This window comes from Podarcis bocagei (genome assembly GCF_964188305.1).
Source record: "Podarcis bocagei genome assembly, chromosome: 4".
Lineage (NCBI taxonomy): Eukaryota > Metazoa > Chordata > Lepidosauria > Squamata > Lacertidae > Podarcis > Podarcis bocagei.
Genome location: NC_138128.1, coordinates 64,334,259 through 64,354,621, shown reverse-complemented (window position 1 = coordinate 64,354,621; position 20,363 = coordinate 64,334,259). Strand labels below are relative to the sequence as shown.

General features: G+C 39.4%; 1 protein-coding gene across 2 annotated transcripts in view; it reads left to right on the top strand.

The window, feature by feature from the left end:
* Positions 1–20,363, top strand: part of CFAP46 (cilia and flagella associated protein 46) — an 87,184-nt gene that overhangs the window by 52,663 nt on the left and 14,158 nt on the right. For both annotated transcript variants that reach the window (XM_081189441.1, XM_081189440.1), the window contains exons 35-49: positions 399–497; positions 997–1,117; positions 2,783–2,929; positions 3,352–3,552; positions 4,673–4,785; positions 5,206–5,388; positions 7,146–7,281; positions 11,411–11,599; positions 12,448–12,636; positions 13,952–14,092; positions 14,907–15,086; positions 16,195–16,365; positions 16,917–17,014; positions 18,996–19,150; positions 19,852–20,048. In XM_081189441.1, the coding sequence (XP_081045567.1) occupies positions 399–497; positions 997–1,117; positions 2,783–2,929; positions 3,352–3,552; positions 4,673–4,785; positions 5,206–5,388; positions 7,146–7,281; positions 11,411–11,599; positions 12,448–12,636; positions 13,952–14,092; positions 14,907–15,086; positions 16,195–16,365; positions 16,917–17,014; positions 18,996–19,150; positions 19,852–20,048 (2,320 nt within the window). The remainder of the gene's footprint in view (positions 1–398; positions 498–996; positions 1,118–2,782; positions 2,930–3,351; positions 3,553–4,672; positions 4,786–5,205; positions 5,389–7,145; positions 7,282–11,410; positions 11,600–12,447; positions 12,637–13,951; positions 14,093–14,906; positions 15,087–16,194; positions 16,366–16,916; positions 17,015–18,995; positions 19,151–19,851; positions 20,049–20,363) is intronic.

Here is a 20,363-nt window from a genome sequence, read left to right as displayed (position 1 = left end):
ACATCTTTCCATACCAGAAAGTGCAAGTTTTAAAATGTCCACTTTAAAGCTGTGTTTAATTGACAATGCAAACAGACTGTTCTGTTTTGCACTTTAAGTCCTCAAAAATCTGTTGATAGAAATGGGATTTTAAATATAACTAGCAGCAAGCCATTCCTGATTCAGGATCCCTAACTGATCCCGAATAGGATCCCTAACATCCTATTGCTTCCCTTCGGTTTCATTGTGTTCTAGCTTTATGCAGGTCCCCTTCTTGCCACATATTTCCAGAATGCACATTGCACAAAATCAGTTACATTTCCAAATGAACTAGGGCCAAGTCTTCATTGTGCAAAAGTACCATTTCTTATCAACAGGTAATTTGTATTTTGTATGGATTGTGTCCTTTGTTTTCACAGGCTCTCCAGGATATGTTTAGATTTAAAGTTGTGCCAAGCAGCATTTAATCATGAGAAGGCAGTGGGTGAAGTGTACATCAATGAAATGGAACAAGGAAGGTATGATCTTCTGAAGCAAAGTGTGTAATCTGAAAAGTTCATCATGGATTCTGTACGTACCTAACACCCCATTTCCAGTTGAGCAACTGGGACTATTTGCATGCAGCCTTTCATAAAGTTTGAGATTCCACTAGTCAGCTATTTAATAGGGGTGGGGAGTGGGGGTGCATGGGTATTGCATCCAGCTCCCCAGTCACCCTCCTTAGTAGCTGACTTTAACTTTTTCGAGAGGGTTCTATAGGTGGGTCCATCGTTCCCTGGATTTGGATGTATTACAGTGTAAGCATAACAGTTGTTTCCTCTAAGAGCAGCAGCTTTTTGCACTGTGCTGGTATAACTGAATTTAAGTTACTGGTATTCTATGCCCATTAACAAAATGATTAATGTGGCCCTGTGGGCATCTCACTAACGACTTTCCATGTTGACATGTTGATCCTCATTGTTGTTGTGCTTGTTATTGTTTGTAAAATCGTTCTCCCTTCTCCTTTCTCTGATTCAGGTTTAGACAAGAGATAGCATTTAAAAAGGAGAATGCCATACAGAACAAGCTGAAGGAAACCAGATTTGCCAGTTTAAAGCCATCTGATATTAGTAAAAAATTGTTTACTGCAAAAGATAAGGTAATTTACTTTCACTTTGCAAATAGATCAAAGTGAGAAGGCATTTTGCTGCCTTTAAACTCTTTATGGTTTTTAGAAGCAAGGTCAATTGAGTGAATGCCATGCAGTAAACTATGGCTTCCATTTTTAGCAGTATATCCCTTAATTGCTGCTTGGCCCAGTGGGCGAAAATGGGTGACTCTTGTAGAGATGGAAGTTTAAGGCTTTTCTGAGTTTTTCCTTTTATTATTCACGCTTAAGAAAAAGTACGTGTTCACAAGGGCATTTCCTAATGTAGCTGATTTGATTAAAGGGGAGTAATTGTTGATGCACCACACATCTTTAACTAGAATCCTGTTGCTTTGTCCTCCACTGGACCCAAGATTCTATACCATTTTTATGCTGGAATTTTCCTTGATTCAGGTCTCTTCCTTAAGATCTGCCTCTCCAGCAGGTTGCTTCTCTCCATCAGTTATTTTTCTGGAGTCAAAGTGCCCAGTATCTTCACTATCCCCACCCGCCTCTGGGCCTATTGTCCTGTCTGGTGTTGGTTTCCTCAGCTGCTTCTTCCTCAGCTGTTCACTCACCTACCCCATACCTTGTTTCATTATTTTAGAACTGCATTTCCTATCACCATGCAACTCTTATTTCTGCCTCCTGTATTGCAGATTTTCGAGGCGTTTGCACTATCTTACGCACAGGCTTTATGGCGGCTAACAGATTTAGGTTGAATCCTGACAAGACAGAAGTACAGTTTGGGGGGGCGGGGGTAGGGAACTCCCTGGTCCTGAATGGGGTAACTGTGCCCCTGAAGGACCAGGTGTGCAGAATAGGAGTCATTTTGGACTCGCAGCTGTCCATAGAGGCACAGGTAAATTCTGTGTCCAGGACAGCTGTCTACCAGCTCCAACTGGTAAGCAGGCTGAGACCCTACCTGCCCACCGTCTTGCCAGAGTGGTGCATGCTCCAGTTATCTCCCACTTGGACTTCTGCAATACGCTGTACATGGGGCTACCTTTGAAGGTGACCCGGAAACTACAACTAATCCAGAATGAGACAGCTAGACTGGTGACTGGGAGCAGCCACCAGGATCACATAACACCGGTCTTGAAAGACCTACATTGGCTCCCAGTACATTTCCGAGCACAATTCAAAGTGTTGGTGCTGACCTTTAAAGCCCTAAATGGCCTCAGCCCAGTATACCTGAAGGAGCATCTCCACCCCCATCATTCAGCCCAGACACTGAGGTCCAGCTCTGAGGACCTTCTGGTGATTCCCTCACTGTGGTAAGTGAGGTTATAGGGAACCAGGCAGAGGGCCTTCTCGGTGGTGGCACCCGCCCTGTGAAATTCCCTCCCATCAGATGTCAAGGAAATAAACAACTATCTGACTTTTAGAAGACATCTGAAGGCAACTCTGTTTAGGGAAGTTTTAAGTGTTTGATGTTTTATTGTGTTTTTAATATTCTGTTGGGAGCTGCCCAGAGTGGCTGGGGAAACCCAGCCAGAAGGGCAGGGTATAAATAATAAAATAACAATAATAATAATTCTCATCAGGCTTTACAACAGATTTCAGATTTTTTTAAAAGGAGTTGGAAAGCAAAATCCCTTTCACCAATTTTAGAATTAAATGCTGACTAAAATGGAATTGCAATTCTAGGGTCATTCTCTTTCTTTTTAAAAACAGATTTTGGAACTGAACCCTGTGACTGAAAAGGGATTAAGTGGGCTTTCTTTCCCCTACTTGTGGATAGAAAAAGCTGAAGTCCTCATGCAATTAGGTTTATATCAGCCAGCAAGGCTACTACTTGCAGAAGCACACCATGCAACTCAGGTAAGTTTGAAAATTAATCCCAGACTGGAATGTGATCCAGTCCCCTATGCACTGGCATAGTCATAAGATTTCCTCAGTGCTCCCTCCCAGCTTTCAAGTTGTCTTCTTTTGAACTATTTATTCAAATTTAATCTTAGAGAAGTCCTAGGCCTTCCTTCCAGGTAGCAATGGAAGGTTCTCTCAGTTTCTCATTTTTCAATTCTCCATATTTTGCAGCAATTTGCAAAAAAATTTAAAAGAAATTAGCATGAAAATTAAAGTCATTTTAATCTGAGTTTCTCCTAATAAACTCCTGTAGAAGATTAGGAGATGCGTTTTACACTTTCTCGATTTTGTTTGTTTTAAATTGTTCTAAATACAATTGGCTCTTTGGTAAGACTGAACTTACAATTTCATTCACTTGAAATAACATTTTTTTCTAGGAAATGAATGACCACTGTACTGTATCGCGGTGCCTTTATCTTCTAGCTGTGCTAGCTAACTTGGAACAAAAACATGGACAAGCTAAAGAACTGCTTGAGAAGGCACAATTGATAGGTGGAAATGAGAAATTTTGGCTGAATAGCACTTTGTGTCTCACAGATGCAATTTTAGGGGAAGATGAGGAAAGAAAAGATAAAATGGTAAGGAAACCTAGTTCAACCACAGGGATCTGTCCTACGTATTCTGCAATGAATGCAGATGCAAAGAATTCCTTCAGCTTCTCTGCTGTCTCTTCCCCCCACCCTTTAACACACTTTTGACTCCCTTGTCATCCAAGGCTGAATCACCTCCCTAGCTGGTTTCCTTCTTCTAATGTATTTAAATATTTTTGGGTTAATTTTAATGTTTTTAGCAGTATGTTCATGAAATACATTTTTTTCCTCCTCCCTCATCCTCTTCTTCTTCTGCATCTTTTATTGTTAGCTTGCGTTTATTTTCTAAAGTTCTGGTTCCCTTTTGTTCTCCTTATTTGGGTAAAGTCTCCCATTTTCTAAAAGGTACCTTCTTGCCTCTGACAGCTTGCTTGACTCTGTTAACTACCCTGACGACGACTACTACTACTACTACTACTACTACCACTACTACTACTACTACTACTTCTTCTTCTTCTTCTTCTTCTTCTTTTGCCTTGGTAATACCTTTTCTGATTTGCAGTATATATTCTAGTTGAGCTTCTACTAGTTTTTAATAACATTATCCCTTGGCCTTGGAGAGATTTGGCCTTCTTGACTTTTACTTTCGACTTCCTTTATAAGCAATGCCCTCCTTTTTTTAGAAGTCCCTGTGTTGAAGTCAAAAGTGACTGTATTGAGCTTCACATTGGCAATTTTCCACTAAGACATATTCAGTTCTTTTTTCCCCTATAAAAAATGTTTAGGGGTACTCTCATTTTGACTCAAGAAAATCACCATTTTATAATTCAAATCGGGGGAAATAAATACAGTAAATGGGCAAAAGTACAAAGATTCACAAAATGTTTAGGGGTATGCGTACCCCTGCATCCCCCCAGAAAAAAGCACTGCATATATTGAACTTGATAGCACTATGAACACTGTTCCCAATCAGTGAAATGTGGAACCTTCTGGTTTTTTAAAACCTTTTTTTCTTACGTAGAGATGACAGTATCCTCCTAATGTAGCTATATTTAATTAAGGTATACCTGGTGAGTCATATGCTCTTCAGTAAAACACAGCTTGTGTCTTCATTGGATAGAATAAATACCTGGCCTAAAATGTTTTGAACAATTCTGCTTTCTCATAGCTACAGTCTGGCCATTTTCTGCAGAGAACTGTAAATGCATTGAGACCATTATTGCTGGGAAGACCCAACAGAGAAGCTGAGTTGGGTATTATAATCGCATTCCTTGAAGCCAGGTAATTAATTACAAGTTAAAACATTTATTATAACGTTTTATGTATGGTTTGTTAACTAACTAACAATGCAAACATATTCATGTTACCTCAGAAGTAAATCCCATTCAGTTCAATGAAACATAGTCCTGGGTATATGATCCTATATAACCTTTCCAGAGAGTAATCCCCACTGAAATCTTCATGGGATTTACTTTTGCATAAATGTTTAGGATAATTTTTTTAACTCTCACTGTGCTTTTCTAAATGCAAACACAGCATAATCCAAGCATAAATATAAAATTATGGTTTTCTCTTAGCATTAGTCATTGAAATCTAAAAACATGCAAAGAAAAAAGTGCATTAGTACAGCACACTTGATCAAATATTTAACACATTATTGGGATAGTTTACCCAATACTATTAATATACTTTTCTATGCAGGAAAGCATATATTCATGTAGAGTTTGGTCAAGACTACATCAATGCTAGTAGTCATCCTAATGACTTAGCAAGATTGTTGCTGGACCCATATGATAAATTAATTCACATCGAGAAGGACTTCCTTTCTTACCGGTATAAAGATCGTAGTACTGAGGTTTTGCTGGTACGTGCAAATATTCACAGGTAAGTCCATAATAGTCCTTGATTGTTTATTTGAATGTAAATAGCTAGAGACCCAAAGGACAATTTTAAGATAGCTCAAGAACTTACGGTCACAAAGTGGATTTCCTCCCTCTCTGCAACAGGTATCCATGCCACTTCTTGAACCACTTGCAACTACCTTCAGCTTCAAAGTTCTTTTGTCTTGCAGTATAGGAAAGAAGCCGCTTGCTGTTAAGAACACACACAAATCTAAAGCACTTTTGGCACACGCTGAGCAGATCTTTGGAAACTGGCCCATGCATATTTTTTAAAAAACCACACGCTAATCGCTTCAACTGCTGATTATTTCTGGCTTGCTTTTTCAACATTGAGTCTAGACAGTTACAAACAAAAATAGAACTTCTTTATTGCATCTGAATCAAATTGGACAAGCAGTGGCTGAAACACAACAAGATGGGCGTGAAGCCGACCCACATTAGCCTGGTTCACATGCAGTGGGAAGCCAAATCATGGCTAAGCATGCTTATGCAAATGTGCAGGTCCTCACAGTGGAAATTGTGACCTTTTTCCTCCTCCTCCAGTCCTGTTGCTGCGCTGTCAATTATATGCAAGCTGGGTTCATGGTTTGTCTTGCTCCAGACAAATCACCAGCTGTAATCAAACTTTGTTCTTGGTTTACTACTCATGGTTTGCTTGAGAGAAACAAACCACAGTTTTGCACCTAATGCTAAGGGAAGCCATAGCTTAGCTCAAGGTAGCTGGGCAGCAGCAGGTCCAGTGGAGGAAGAATGTGGCTGTGTTCACATGAAGCCTTCTTGTGACTTAGCAGTTTGCCACCTAGGCCATGAGCAGAAACTTAAGCTTTGATGGGAAATACCTGCTGTATTCATATTATTTGCTGGATCACAAGCTGCACATAGTAGTTCTAATATTTACCATTTCTTTTTGAATACAGTGGTGCCTCTGGTTTCAAACATAATTCGTTCCAGAGGTCCGTTCTTAACCTGAACCCGTTCTTAACCTGAGATACCACTTTAGCTAATGGTGTTTCCCACCGCCACTGCACAATTTCTATTCTCATCCTGGGGCAAAGTTCTTAACCCGAGGTACTACTTCCGGGTTAGTGGAGTCTCTAACCCGAAGTGTCTGTAACCCAAGGTGTTTGTAACCTGAGGTACCACTGTAAATGGAAGTACAGTGGTACCTCAGGTTACATATGCTTCAGGTTACAGACTCCGCTAACTCAGAAATAGTACCTCGGGTTAAGAACTTTGCTTCAGGATGAGAACAGAAATCGTGCTCCAGTGGTGCAGCTGCAGCAGGAGGCCCCAGTAGCTAAAGTGGTGTTTCAGGTTAAGAACAGTTTCAGGTTAAGAACGGACCTCTGGAATGAATTAAGTACTTAACCCAAGGTACCACTGTAATAGTAATCCTGATTGAAAGTAGTGATGTACAATATCCGGAAATGTGAAAGCACAGAAGTAACTTTTCTTCTGTGGACACTTTCAATCAACATCTTACATGTGTGTGTGTGAGAGTGCATGTATGCATGCACACATACACTTGGCATTTTTAAAAAATAAAATACTTGTATCATTTAATTGGTTGCCTTTAGTGAATGGTGGTTATCTCTTTGAACACAAAATTGGCACATGCTGCTAAAACTGCAGGAAAAAAACATTATCTGGTTATCTTTCTAAATAGATAAATTATCAAGGACTAAATACCATTTTTGAATAAATTTTAATGTTGCTTTTTTTCCCTTTGCTTTTTTACAGAATTCTCGGAAAACATGCAGTATACAAGGTAGACAAGCAGAGTCATTACCTTGATGCTTACAGGTTAGCTCAAGAAGCAGTATCACAAATGGAAGAGCTTTTTCGATATATTAATAATGTGATTCCAGTTAATGAGGTAGGTAAGGTAGTTGTGTCTTAAAATCAGCTTGTAGTCTTACACACATTTAATAAGGAGTAAGTCCCATTGAGCTCAGTGAAGTTCGTTTCTGAGGGGACATGTATAAGACTGCACTGCGGAGACTGCAAAATGTGGAGACTGCTTACAGTCAAATGAGACCGTTCAAAGTCCCGTCCAAATCTGGTGAACATCTGAAAATACAGAGATATTTTTTTAAAAAAATAAATTTTTTATTGCTTTTTTTCCAAGGTCAAAGAACATCGTCAACAACATAACAAAAGCGATTTTACAGAAAAAAGAAGAAATTATAAAAGAAAATTCATTTTTCCAGATCTATTTTCGTAGTCAACTGGACTTCCCCAGATCTTCCATCCCCTGCTTTCTTTACCATAAAAATAAACAGCAAATTGATACCTTATTTCATGTGTTTTTGTACTTTCATTTAGTTATATCATCTGTAATTTATACTTTTCAAAATCATAACTTAATTTCCATCATTTATAGATCTCAATGCTGAAGCATGTTTTTCCCAAAAACTTAGCAAATTCTCAACATTCATATAGCTTATAATGTTTTTGTAGATAGTCCTTAAATTTTTTCCACTCCTCTTCCACTGCCTCTTCTCCCAGGTCTCGGATTCTGCCGGTCATTTCGGCCAGTTCCATGTAGTCCATCAGCTGCGAATGCCACTCTTCCAGCGTGGGTAGCTCCTGTGCCTTCCAATGTTTAGCTATAAGGATTCTTGCTGCTGTGGTTGCATATAAAAAGAAAGTTCTATCCTTCTTTGACACTCTCTGGCCTACAATGCCCAGGAGGAAGGCCTCTGGTTTCTTGTAAAAGGTATACTTAAATACCTTTTTCAACTCGTTATAGATCATTTTCCAAAAGGCCTTCACCCTCGGACATGTCCACCAGAGGTGAAAGAATGTTCCTTCAGCCTCCTTACATTTCCAACATTTGTTATCAGAAAGATGGTATATCTTTGCAAGTTTGACTGGGGTCATGTACCACCTGTATATCATTTTCATAATGTTTTCTTTTAAGGCAGTGCATGCCGTGAATTTCATACCGGTGGTCCATAACCTTTCCCAGTCTTCAAACATAATGTTGTGCCCAATGTCTTGTGCCCATTTTATCATGGCTGATTTAACTGTCTCATCTTGAGTGTTCCATTTAAGCAGCAAGTTATACATTCTTGAAAGCACTTTCGTCTTAGGTTCAAGTAGTTCTGTCTCTAGTTTTGATTTTTCCACCTGGAAACCAATTTTTTTATCCTTTTTAAACACCTCTAGAATTTGGGCATAATGGAACCAGTCTCGCACCTTTCCCTTCAATTTTTCAAAGCTCTGCAACCTCCAAGTATCACCATCTCTTTCTATTAACTCACAGTATTTTGCCCAGCCACTCCCCATGTTACGTAGTTTAATGGCTTTAGCCTCCGTCGGTGATAGCCACCTCGGGGTCTTATTTTCAAGTAAGTCCTTGTATTTAGTCCAGACAATAAATAGAGCTTTCCTGACAATATGGTTTTTAAACAGTTTATGAGACTTTACCTTGTCGTACCACAAGTATGCATGCCACCCGAAAGCATTGCTATGCCCTTCCAGATCTAGGACATCAGTGTTTTCTAACAGAAACCAATCCTTCATCCAGCAGAAGGATGCAGCTTCATAATACAATCTTAAGTCCGGCAGGGCAAATCCCCCTCTTTCCTTTGCATCTGTTAGTATCTTAAATTTTATTCGGGGCTTTTTGCCCTGCCAGACAAACTTCGCAATGTCCTTCTGCCACTTTCCAAAACACTCCACTCTGTCCACGATCTGGAGGGTTTGAAACAAAAATAACATTCTTGGCAATACATTCATTTTCACTGCTGCGATCCTTCCCAACAAGGAAAGTTTCAATCTTGACCAAATTTCTAAGTCCCTTTTAATTTCAGACCAACATTTTTCATAGTTGTCTTTGAACAAATTCAAGTTTCTCCCGGTCAAGTTAACCCCCAGGTATTTCACTTTTGTTACCACGTTTAATTCTGTTTCCTTCTGGAACCCCTCTATTTCTGAAGGTGTCATATTTTTTGCCAAAACCTTAGTTTTTTGTTTGTTCAACTTGAATCCCGCTACCCGACCAAATTCAGAGATTAGCTCTAAAGCTCTTTTTGTACTAGTTTCTGGCTCCTGTACTGTCAAAACCAAATCGTCTGCAAAGGCCTTCAATTTATATTGTTTTTCTCCGACCTGTATTCCTTCCACCTGCTGGTCCTTCCTGATCAAGTTCAGCAACACCTCCAGGACAGAAATAAATAACAAGGGTGATAGGGGGCATCCCTGTCGTGTCCCTTTTTCAATTTTAAACTCCTCTGTCACCACATTGTTTACTATCAGTTTAGCTTTTTGTTCTGAATAGATTGCTTCAATACCATTTTGGAACGCCCTTCCCACACCCATCCCTTCCAAATTTTTCTTCATAAATTTCCAAGATATGTTGTCAAAGGCTTTCTCTGCATCTATAAAGATCAGAACTGCTTTTGTGTTCAAATTTGTCTGTAATAACTCCAAAACGTCCACAATGTTCCTGGTGTTGTCAGACAAATGCCTGCCAGGGAGAAAGCCTGCTTGGTCTTTATGTATTACTTCGTTTAAAACTTTTTTCAATCTATTTGCTAAAATATCAGCAAAAATTTTGTAATCCACGTTTAGGAGTGAGATGGGACGGTAGTTCTTAAGTTGAGTCTTTTCAGATTCCGATTTTGGTATCAAAGTGATGAATGCCTCTTTCCACGATTCTGGTGCCCCCTTCCCTTCCATAATTTGATTGCATACCTCCATTAGTGGCTGAACCAAATATTCCTTCAGTATCTTGTAATATTTGGAGGTAAGTCCATCTGGACCTGGGGATTTGCCTAGTTGCATGTTCTGAATGGCGCTTTCAATTTCCTGTTGTGTTATTTTATAATTCAGGGCTGTTTGTTTATCTTGTGTTAGTTTTTGCAGGCCATAACTTTCTAAAAATTGGTTTATCTCGGTCTCTACTTGGTGTCCTTGGGTAAACAATTTTTTGAAATATCTCTGGAAACACTTTCTAATTTCTTCTGGTTTCTGAATACATTCTCCTTCAACCTCGAGATTGGTAACAAAGTTCAATTTTTGTCTCTTTTTCAACTGCCATGCCAGCAGTTTCCCACATTTATTTGCCGATTCAAATGATTTTTGCTTCATCTGTTTAATTTTCCATTCAACTTCTTGGTTTATCAGTTTCGCATATTGTGCTTGGTGAAATTTTATTTCTCTTAAAACCTCTTTTGATTTTGGATTTAATCTCAACTTTTTCTCTCCATCTCTTATCCTCTCCAAGATCTTGTCCTTTTTACTATTCTGGAGTTTTTTCTTAATAGAGTTCTGTTGTATCAAAAATCCTCTCATAACAGCTTTGCTCGCGTCCCAGATTATTTTCTTTTCCACCGAGGTTGAAAATACAGAGATAAACCAATGGAGGCAATTACTCATTGGTCATTATTTGCGTTCCTTATTGCAACTTCAAGTTGGGGACATTTCGGGTCATATTCAACTACCGGTAAATTGTGCTAGTGGAAGCCTGCTCAACTATTCCTGCTAACGCATCAGGACTTTGCTCCCTCTCCTGCCCCAGCATGATAATAATAATAATAATAATTTATTATTTATACCCCGCCCATCTGGCTGAGTTTCCCCAGCCACTTTGGGCGGCTCCCAATCAGTGTTATGCATGCTGCCCCTGCCCTCCCCAAATCTACTCCAGAGAGTTGGGAGAATCCTAGAACAGCTACATTGAATACAAGCATTGGCAGGAAATTGGGACAGGTCTTTGTGGCTGTCAGCAGCCTTCACATTTGTAAATATTACATGCAGTAATAAGTGTCACTTTGAAAAGCCACAAACGATCCTCCCTTCTCTATTCTTTTTTTCCCTTCATGATTTTCTTTAACAGATCTGTGTTTCCCACCCCAAGAGAGCAGTGGCCTTTTAATCTTCAGGGTGCAAGATTTTCACTTTTCTCACTCTATCTCTGATGTGTTTCATCTTGCCATCCACCACAGTCCTAGAATCTGGAATGTTCTTTTTAACTCAGTCTTATTTTTGTATTTCAGACTAAAAATATAAACACTCCCTTGATGAGAAAACTGGCTAGCATGAAGGTGACACTTACAGAGATCATTTTGGATATTTTTGTTCTCATCAATATTGAGAAAAAAAAGAAAGAGGCCAAAGCAGATGAGATTGAGCAGATTATCGAGGATTTTGTGAGGTTTACGCCTGATGTTGCTTCTGTTGAGCAGGTTTGTGTGTCATTGCTTTCCTGTGGTTTGGGCTATGCACTTATTTGAGAATAAGACAATGATAGGTCTTACTTCAGCATAGGATTGTGCTGTGACTTCTATCAAAGCAAACTTTAAAGAATCATCAGTACAGTGGTACCTTGGTTCTCAAACTTAATCTGTTCTGGAAGTCAGTTCCAAAACCAAAGCGTTCCAAAACCAAGGTGTGCTTTCCCATAGAAAGTAATGCAAAACAAATTAATCCATTCCAGAGTTTTAAAAGCAACCCCTAAAACAACAATTTAACATGAATTTTACAATCTAACAATACCATGGATCCATAAAATGAAAGCAATAATCAATGTACTGTACTTTAAAATAAATAAGACAGTATTGTAGATGATAATTTTTTTTTTTTTACCTGCGCTGATGATTGTCATTGTTTGTTTTGGGGGGGGCGTTAATCCATTTCCACAGTCACACAATCAATCAGTAGTTGAGCTAGGTTCCATACAGTCACAAAAACAAATTAACTGAAAAAACCTCAAAAACAAAAATGCAAAATAAATAGCAGAAACAAAAACGCCAAACTTAATCCATTCCGGAAGTCCGTTTGACTTCCTAAATGTTCGAAAACCAAGGTGCAGCTTCTGATTGGTGCAGGTGTCCCGGAAACAACAACCGACAGCCGCATCGGACGTTCAGCTTCCGAAAAACGTTTGAAAACCGGAACACTTCCAGGTTTTTGGCGTTTGAGAACCAAGGTACCACTGTACTCCGTTTCTGAAGCATTGGATCATTTTTGTTGTTCATAATGTTACCAGTTTCCAGCATATTGGTTTTATTTCATGTTTTCTGAATTCTGACAGGCATGGTTAAAACTCAGCTGCACAATTGGCCATAATGCCCAAGCTCAGCTAACAAGCCTACAGAGTCTTTATATTGGCTGTCCTGATATCAGAGCCAAGCACCTCTATCTCACGGGGAAGTGTTTGCGTTTAATGGCTGATCATACAAACCCCATCTTTACAGATGTTCATTGGAGTGAAAAGGCAGCGGTACGGCATATTTTTCCTACATTTAATCAAAGCGTTAATGGAAGTGGGGAAATGAACAACTTCAGAAATCTGTTTTCAGCTTATTCCACATTTTTATTATTGTCCTGTGTGGATTGTGAGCGCGTGATTTTACAAATTGGAATAAGTTTTGGAATAAATGTGGGGGTTTTGTGAAGATGTGGGATATAGATATTGAAAATAAATGATCATTTTTGTGTGTGTGATAAAGAGGGCATGGGGGTGGGGGTGGCTGGGTGCCAACAAGAGAAACAACACCTTGCCCTGAAGTAAAAAGTAATACAGAGGCACGTTGGTGTCATAGTTCTCAAGTACTGTAATTAAGATCATGCTCCATTTGCACCTCACAGTTGCTTGAAACCTCATGTTTAAGGGAAATAGATTGCTTGTCCTCATTGTGTCCTCTGTATATTTTGGACTACAATTTCCATCAGCCAAAGCCAGGGTCAATGGTCAGGGATTGTGGGAGTTGGGGTCCAACAACATCTGAGGGCATCAGGTTGGGGAATCTTGTCCCAGAACAAAGTCCAAGAGATGCATTACCTGGAGAATGATTTGGGGTAAGATTAGAATTCTGTGTTTTGGTAGTACATTGGTCAATCGTTGGAAGCTGAAGCAAATGTTTAAATCCTTTCCTGGTTATGCCATTCGTTAAAACTGAGCAGGAAACCAAAGATAGAAATTGGAACAGTGACTATACTGGTCTAGTCTGCATAGACCTCATTTAGTTACCAACTGAACTACAAATGGTTATTCTACTTGAAATAATGGTTATATATTTTTTAACCAATTCAGCATAAAAATAAGAGATATAGCAGATTTAAGAATAGGAAACCCTTAGCAAAATATTTACATATGAGCAGTCCTGGTTCTTGGCATGGCAGATGGCCTTTTGAATGCCATGTTGTTATGTTGACACACATTCAAATGCCAATTAAAGCAGGGGTAGTCAACCTTTTTATACCTACCACCCATTAATGCATCTTTCTTGATTGTAAAAATTTCCTTACCACCCACAGTACTCGATGGATGGAAGATTCAGCTTGTGCCGTAGAACCCCCTACCGCCCACCTAGAATCCTGAAATGCCCACTAGTGGGCGGTAGGGACCAGGTTGACAACCTGTGAATTAAAGGGTCCATGTTGTTACTAGAGTGCCACGTCAGACAAAGGAGGAGCTTGCATGTGTGGTCAACATTGCATACTGTATTAGGACTGGGCTTTGCGTATATGTTCACACATTTCATGTGTTACATTTTGACAATGCTTTGTTTGTTTAATTCTTTTGTGATGGACAGGAGGAACCTAAACCTGTCCTTGAGAAATCCCCCTCACCAGAATCAGAAGCAAAATGTGATGAAAGTGAAACACCAACTCCGGGTTTGCAACTTACCAAAAAACAGCTTGATGATTACAGGAGGAAAGCAAGTGAATTAAGGGTACATCTATGTGATAACCTAAGTACTTTATACATACACACACACACACCCCACACACATATAATAAATTCTAAGTTTAGGACATGCCAGGTCACTACTATAAAGACAGACAGTGAGGGAAAAGTTTTTAGGACATTTCCACTTCACTGTAGAATATTTTTATAAGATAACACTTAAAGTAGAATTTTAGTTAAGAAAGTAAAGAGTAAAGAATTTGAACAAGCTGTGGAGGAAAAAGCCAAAAATTTATTTGCTGCTAATTTTCCATTTTTTGTATTTGATTTCTTTGATTTCTTGGTATGTTGGTTTCTAAAACTCTGTTCTAAAATGAGATGAAAATAAGAACTGGACCCTTTCCTCTCTCTTTTTGGAAGGTAATTTTAAAAAAGGAATATAAGCTCATATTGATCTTGCAGTTCTCATATTAATCAATTTTAATTACTTTGCATCGCCTTTTCATCACTTTCCTCATTTATAAAATGTTTTGTTGCTGTATTTTTGTTCCATGGATGAATAGTCAGAAAAAGGAAGCCCAACAGGAACATGCATTTATTTTGAGCTAAATGGAAAACAAAATCTAATAGAGCCCTAATAGGATGCTCTGAGGGACAAAATAGCATAACTGGGAGCCCAGTTTGAAACTCTCAATTTATGCCCATTTGTCTTCTCTAGAAACATTTAATCTTTTCCATTAAAAACTGTTATATGAGATCAGAATGTTCTATCTTCTTTGAAGTGATAAACTACTATTTATGTTGGATTTATGTAGTTTTAGCAATATTGAAAACATAAGATTCTGATCTTTGCTATATAGAGGAAACAGACTTGGACCCAAAGATACCTGTTTCAGTCAACGGAGGTTTTGCTGCAGAGCATTAATGTTGCAATGAATAATAACATGATTGATATCCTGGCTGCTGCTAGCTTGGAAATGGTGGAGTGCTTTGGACGATTTGACTCCGTTTCAGCAAGCCAGTTTTTGGCCCTTTATCAGGTGAGACAACAGCTACTTCAATTAGCCCGTTAGTACCATAATCAGCCAAGTCAATCTTAAAAGTATTAAGAACATGTGAATTCAGACGGTGATGTTACTAAATAAAATTATTTATTTTACGTGGTGGTTTCTATTCCCGTGTGATGTAATTATTACTTTAAATATGTAGCAAACATAAATTAAGTCTTGTGCAATCGACTATCAGTGGTTCAATGTTTTGGAACATGTATTTTGGGGGCTGTGCACCAGATCCGACCAAATGCTAGATCCCAAAATCAGGCTGACTCAAGTCAACCCAGGATTCAACCAAATTGGGGTGTGGCATCTTTGGATCACCCTGAAGTTGGGTTGGATCCATCTGGAGCAATCCAGGGCTGTCAAAAGGGAAGGGCAGCTTGGTGACGAGGAGAAGGAGGGAAAAGGAGACATTCAGATAGCCCCCAACCACATGATTAATTAGTGAAAAAGTTCCTTCTGTTTTCCTAAAACATTTGCTGAAGCCCTTTCCCATCAAAAATGACTAGCTGAGAACTCCAGTTTATGGCATTTACATAATTTAAACAACTTTTTGAAAATGCTTTGTGTGTTTTGTCTCTTCTTGTCGGCTCCTTAATCTGCCACCTTATCAGGTACTTGACTCCTCCTTTAATTCTCCCCTTAACTTCTGCCCACCCTGCCCCTCTTTGTAAGATCAAAGCAGATCAGTCAATGGTAGCCAAACACCCATTTTTAATTTGTCCATCCTCACCCTTCAACCCTAGTGATGTTAATTTAGCTCAGCCAATCACTTGCATAAGCTTTATCACCACCAGTACTATCCCTTCCTTACACCAATAGCTCCTTAGTCAACTATATAAATATCATTTAACCAGGTGTGAGGGTGGGGAAGCGTTTCAATGAAGCACATTTATGGAGAGATCATTCCACAGAAAGAAGCTGAGTAGCTGAGAAAACCCATTCTTAGTATTTTGATGTCAGGGCTTCTTTACTGTGAACGTAAATAATCACCATATCGGGGCCACTTCGTTTCATGCTTTCTTGAAAGGATTTTCATTAGAAATCTGTTTTAAAACATTTGCCAAACTAGACTTGTATTAAAATGTTGCAGAGCTGTTCAGCATCACTGATGATGAAAAACATCCTGCTAGCAGCTACCCTGAACACCAGCAAATCACAGCTGGCAGCGATGCTGCATCTGCAGCACCACTTGCAACAAAAAGGAGATGTTACATGCAGTCTTCTAAAAAATGTGGAGCACAGGCTGGCTGCAATCTCAAAGGTTAGTTAAAATCTCAGTTAAAATAAAATTGCAATTTCTCATCCAGCTAGGGATCTATAGGACCCAAGAATGATCCCTAGCTGCAGTGGAACACCTGTTTGCAGCACATATGATCATTTATTCTCTTGCCCTACAAATTGTGTGTGTGTGTGTGCTATATATATTGGAATATAAAGCAGGTAAGAGCATTAAAAATTGGAGGGAAGAATTAAAAAGCAGTGATAGATTGTCTGAGCAAAATTAGTTAACATTTTTGCAACTCACTCTGTTTTTTGTAATGTACGTTTTCTAATGCACTATAGTTCACAGATAGCGCTGCAGACTACTGTGTTATGACAAACTGGGCTCTCAGAGCTACTGCCCTCCTGCAGCACCATCAGATGGTTAGGAGCAGGAAGGAACTGAATCACTGACGTATATTTTACAAAAATATGGCTAATAAGAATTCTACAACCCAGCCATGCTACTACTTTGACACTTTGTCATGAAAAGATTAAAGCTACGCTTTAAACGGTCTGAAAATTTATTCACTGTTACCTTTTTTTGCATAGGCATGGGGAAATCTTTGCATTTCTCCACAACACTTTAACATCATGAATGAATTACCACCAAATTTTCATGTAATGATTCTCCAGCATTCAGAAGACAGGTATGAATATAGGTTCTCATGTTGGCACTCTTTTGCAATACAGTTGCAGTCAGTGGAGTGACGGTGCTTACCTGGCCTCCAGTCACCACCAAGAGGGGGGGCGGTGATGCCAGCATGGTGTAAATGTACTAGCAGGAGTGCCGGATTGGCTCTGCTGTTGCATTAAAACCATGCTGGCACTGCCGCCACCTCACTCCTCTTTCTTCTCGCACACCAGAACAATGGCAGAGGTGATTATTTCGGGAAAGCAGTGCCCCACCAGCCGTTGCTGTTAGAGTATCTGTTCCATATGCCATTGCTTTGGTGCATGCATAAAATGTAACCATGACAGGTTAGTGCAAGTCATAGTTTGTTACTTCATCCTGTTTACGATCTCAAATATCTAATTTGGTTTAACTGGTCAAGCCCTGTTCTCTGAGGCTGTTGGTAGAAAGATACCAGTAAAGGCTGTTTGTCATCTAGCAAACAGGCGAAGCATAGTTAGCATAAATCAGCTTTTCTCAGCCTGGTACTATCCAGATGCTTGGGATTACAATTTCTATCATCTCTGACTGGAGCTCCTGAAAGTTGTTCAGCAAAACATCAGGGTGGCACCAGGTGGGAGAAGTCTGAGGTAAACCATGGCTTCATGTTCTGGTTTGTAGCCAATCCTTCACCATAGCAGTGTTACCCAAATCTTACTCATATTTAAAGGAAAAGATACCATGGTTACGTATTTCATTTTTATAGGGCCATGCTCTTCAGCTGCTGATTCAGTAAAACATAGTGACTATAGTGTAAGCAAAGAGAAATAGCTGTGCCTGGCCTTTGTTAGAATCAAACCCACCACTGAACATCTGTCTGTTGTGTCCCAAACTGCTTATTGGCTTCGTCTGTGCACTCATACCATTTCAGTGTTGCTTTGCCACTCCTGTGACGTCTTTTCCTTCAGCAACTTCCAGCAGCTGCTGTGTACCAGCAGTTTTAACTACGTATGGTATATATGGTTGTCTCCTGCACTTCAGGTCCTTTCCCACTTTGAAAAGATGGGTTTGAAGAAAGGTGCATTTGTTTTCACATGTTTTGAAGATAAGGTGCTCCCTGTTGGATGACTACAGTTAACAGTGATAGTATTTGAGGATAGTATTTGTCCTCTGGCTTTCCACCATTACATTTTCTTTCTTTATTTGCATTCTTTCCATTTTTATTTCAAAGCTGGGAAGTGTGTAACAGTATTTCCGATCTATTATATTTCGCTATGAATGTGAAGAAAGAGGTTTTTAAAAACATGACAGAAACCATCCACCACCCATTCCACTTGAGCACCTTCTCCCAGTTTTAGTTGTTTCTGCTACTCTGGATTCCTTGCCTTTCTCGAAGGAATTCTCCTTCCTTCCCCAATAAATGCAGGGAAAGTAGAGTTAAGGCTCTCAAAAATGTAGCACAGACTTTTTCAAACTACACACAGGTCCCACTATCAGAACACTATCTGTGATTTCAGACACCCAAACATAAAAATTATGACCAAACGTTGCTACATACATGGCTGATTCAGAGTTTGCCCACTTCCTTCCTTGCTTGTGCAATATGGTGGCAGCCATTTTGCGGAAGGAGCCATGGATAGAGGAATTGGGCAGAGGGATCGGACAAATCAGTTTATCCCTTTGTCTCTTCTTTCCTGTTTGGCTGCAGCCATTTTAGGAGGAAACCATGGCGGGAGGGGAGAGAGAGATCACAGATTAGAAATGTTCCCATAGGAAATAATAGGAATCATCAGCTCATTCTGTAAACACTCGCCTAACAAACGATTTGTGGGAATGCATTGTTTTCGGAAAGCAGGACATGCACATACATTTAACCTACTATCATTTGGAGTATTGAGGTAGTTAGGTACTTGCATCACATTCAGTTATAAATTTTATGTTGGATAAGAAGGGAATAAGGCATTATCTGAGGGAAAATGGTCTTTTGAAAAATTTGATTTGATTGTTTTCTTCACTAGATCTTACTTGTATGGCGCACTACTTGAGAAAGTGAAATTGGCCAATCCAAAGGAACAAAAGGACCACAAGGAAAAAGGTGGACAGCAGAAGGAAAAGAGTGGGCAGCAGAAGGAGAAGAGTGGGCAACAAAAGGGAAAAACTAACCAGCCAACTTGTAAGCGTTCCTAAGAATTGCAGATTCAATTGTGGTTCTCTTTTGTTGGGCTGGACTGAAACTTCACACATGAATATTTGGGGCAAAAATGTCCTATTTTTGAGGGAACCAAATTATGCCCTTGAAAGCCCTCTTCCACTCAACTTTATTTGCTTTGTGGTTGGCAGCAGCTCCAGCTCCACTTTTTAAAGTGCACCTTCTAGCTGGGAACAGTATTCTCAGCCAGCTGGAGGATCACGTCATGAGCATGATGAAGTCCCAATGCCACCTGCCCATTCAGAATGAGGACACTTGCTCTCCCCTCAGTTTCTTGCTGAAACATAGAAATATTTTGCATGGCCACCAAAAAACCTTTAGCCCTAGGTAGTCTTGCGTAGAAATACAATTCATCCTGTGGAATTAAACCATTTGAATTCCTGGTACAAGTGTTAAATTGGTGCCCACAGTGAAGGATTAAGATTGAGTCATCCCAACTCCATGACTCATGTATCCCCAAGTTATCTTGGTTCACAAAGGTTATAACATCACCTAATTTATTTAACACTACTACCACTGCTGCAGTAATTCACGCTCTCTTATGCCTGGATCCTTTCTGTATGCCTGGATATGGAAAATGAAGATGCTTTGCATGTTTTAAAAAATTACAATGCATTGCAAGTGTCAAAATGCTTTTAATAGGTTTGTATTTTAATTTACATCAGTGCAGGCTAAAATTGTGCGATCCCAGGTGAATTCTAATACTTTGATGAATTTGCTGGAGAAGGCAAAGGTTTTGAAAGATCAAAGGATGAGGAGTCTTCGGAGACAACCATCACCAGAGAGAAGCCATGAAGACAAAAATGAGTTTCAAAAACTTCAAGAATCAGTCATCAAAGTAGAAACAGGAAGAAAAAGTACTGTAAGAACTGCACTTGTTCATATTGGTGTTTTCATACCTGATGTACTGAGATAGTAATGTTTAATAGCTACTTTTTCCTCTTGTGAATATAGCGTAAGTTGTTGTCCATAATAATTTCACTAGTGTCAGCTAGTACCCAGACAGATGAGTGGGGTATAAATAATATAATTATTATTTTTATTATCCCTAGGGCATTGGTCTTCAACTGGGGAGTCTGTTGTGGGGGTGGGGAGTGATTAACAAAATCAATCTGGGAATAGCCCCTCAGTCACACAGTTTAGGACATTCCACACCTCTCCTCAGTAGAGTTTCTTT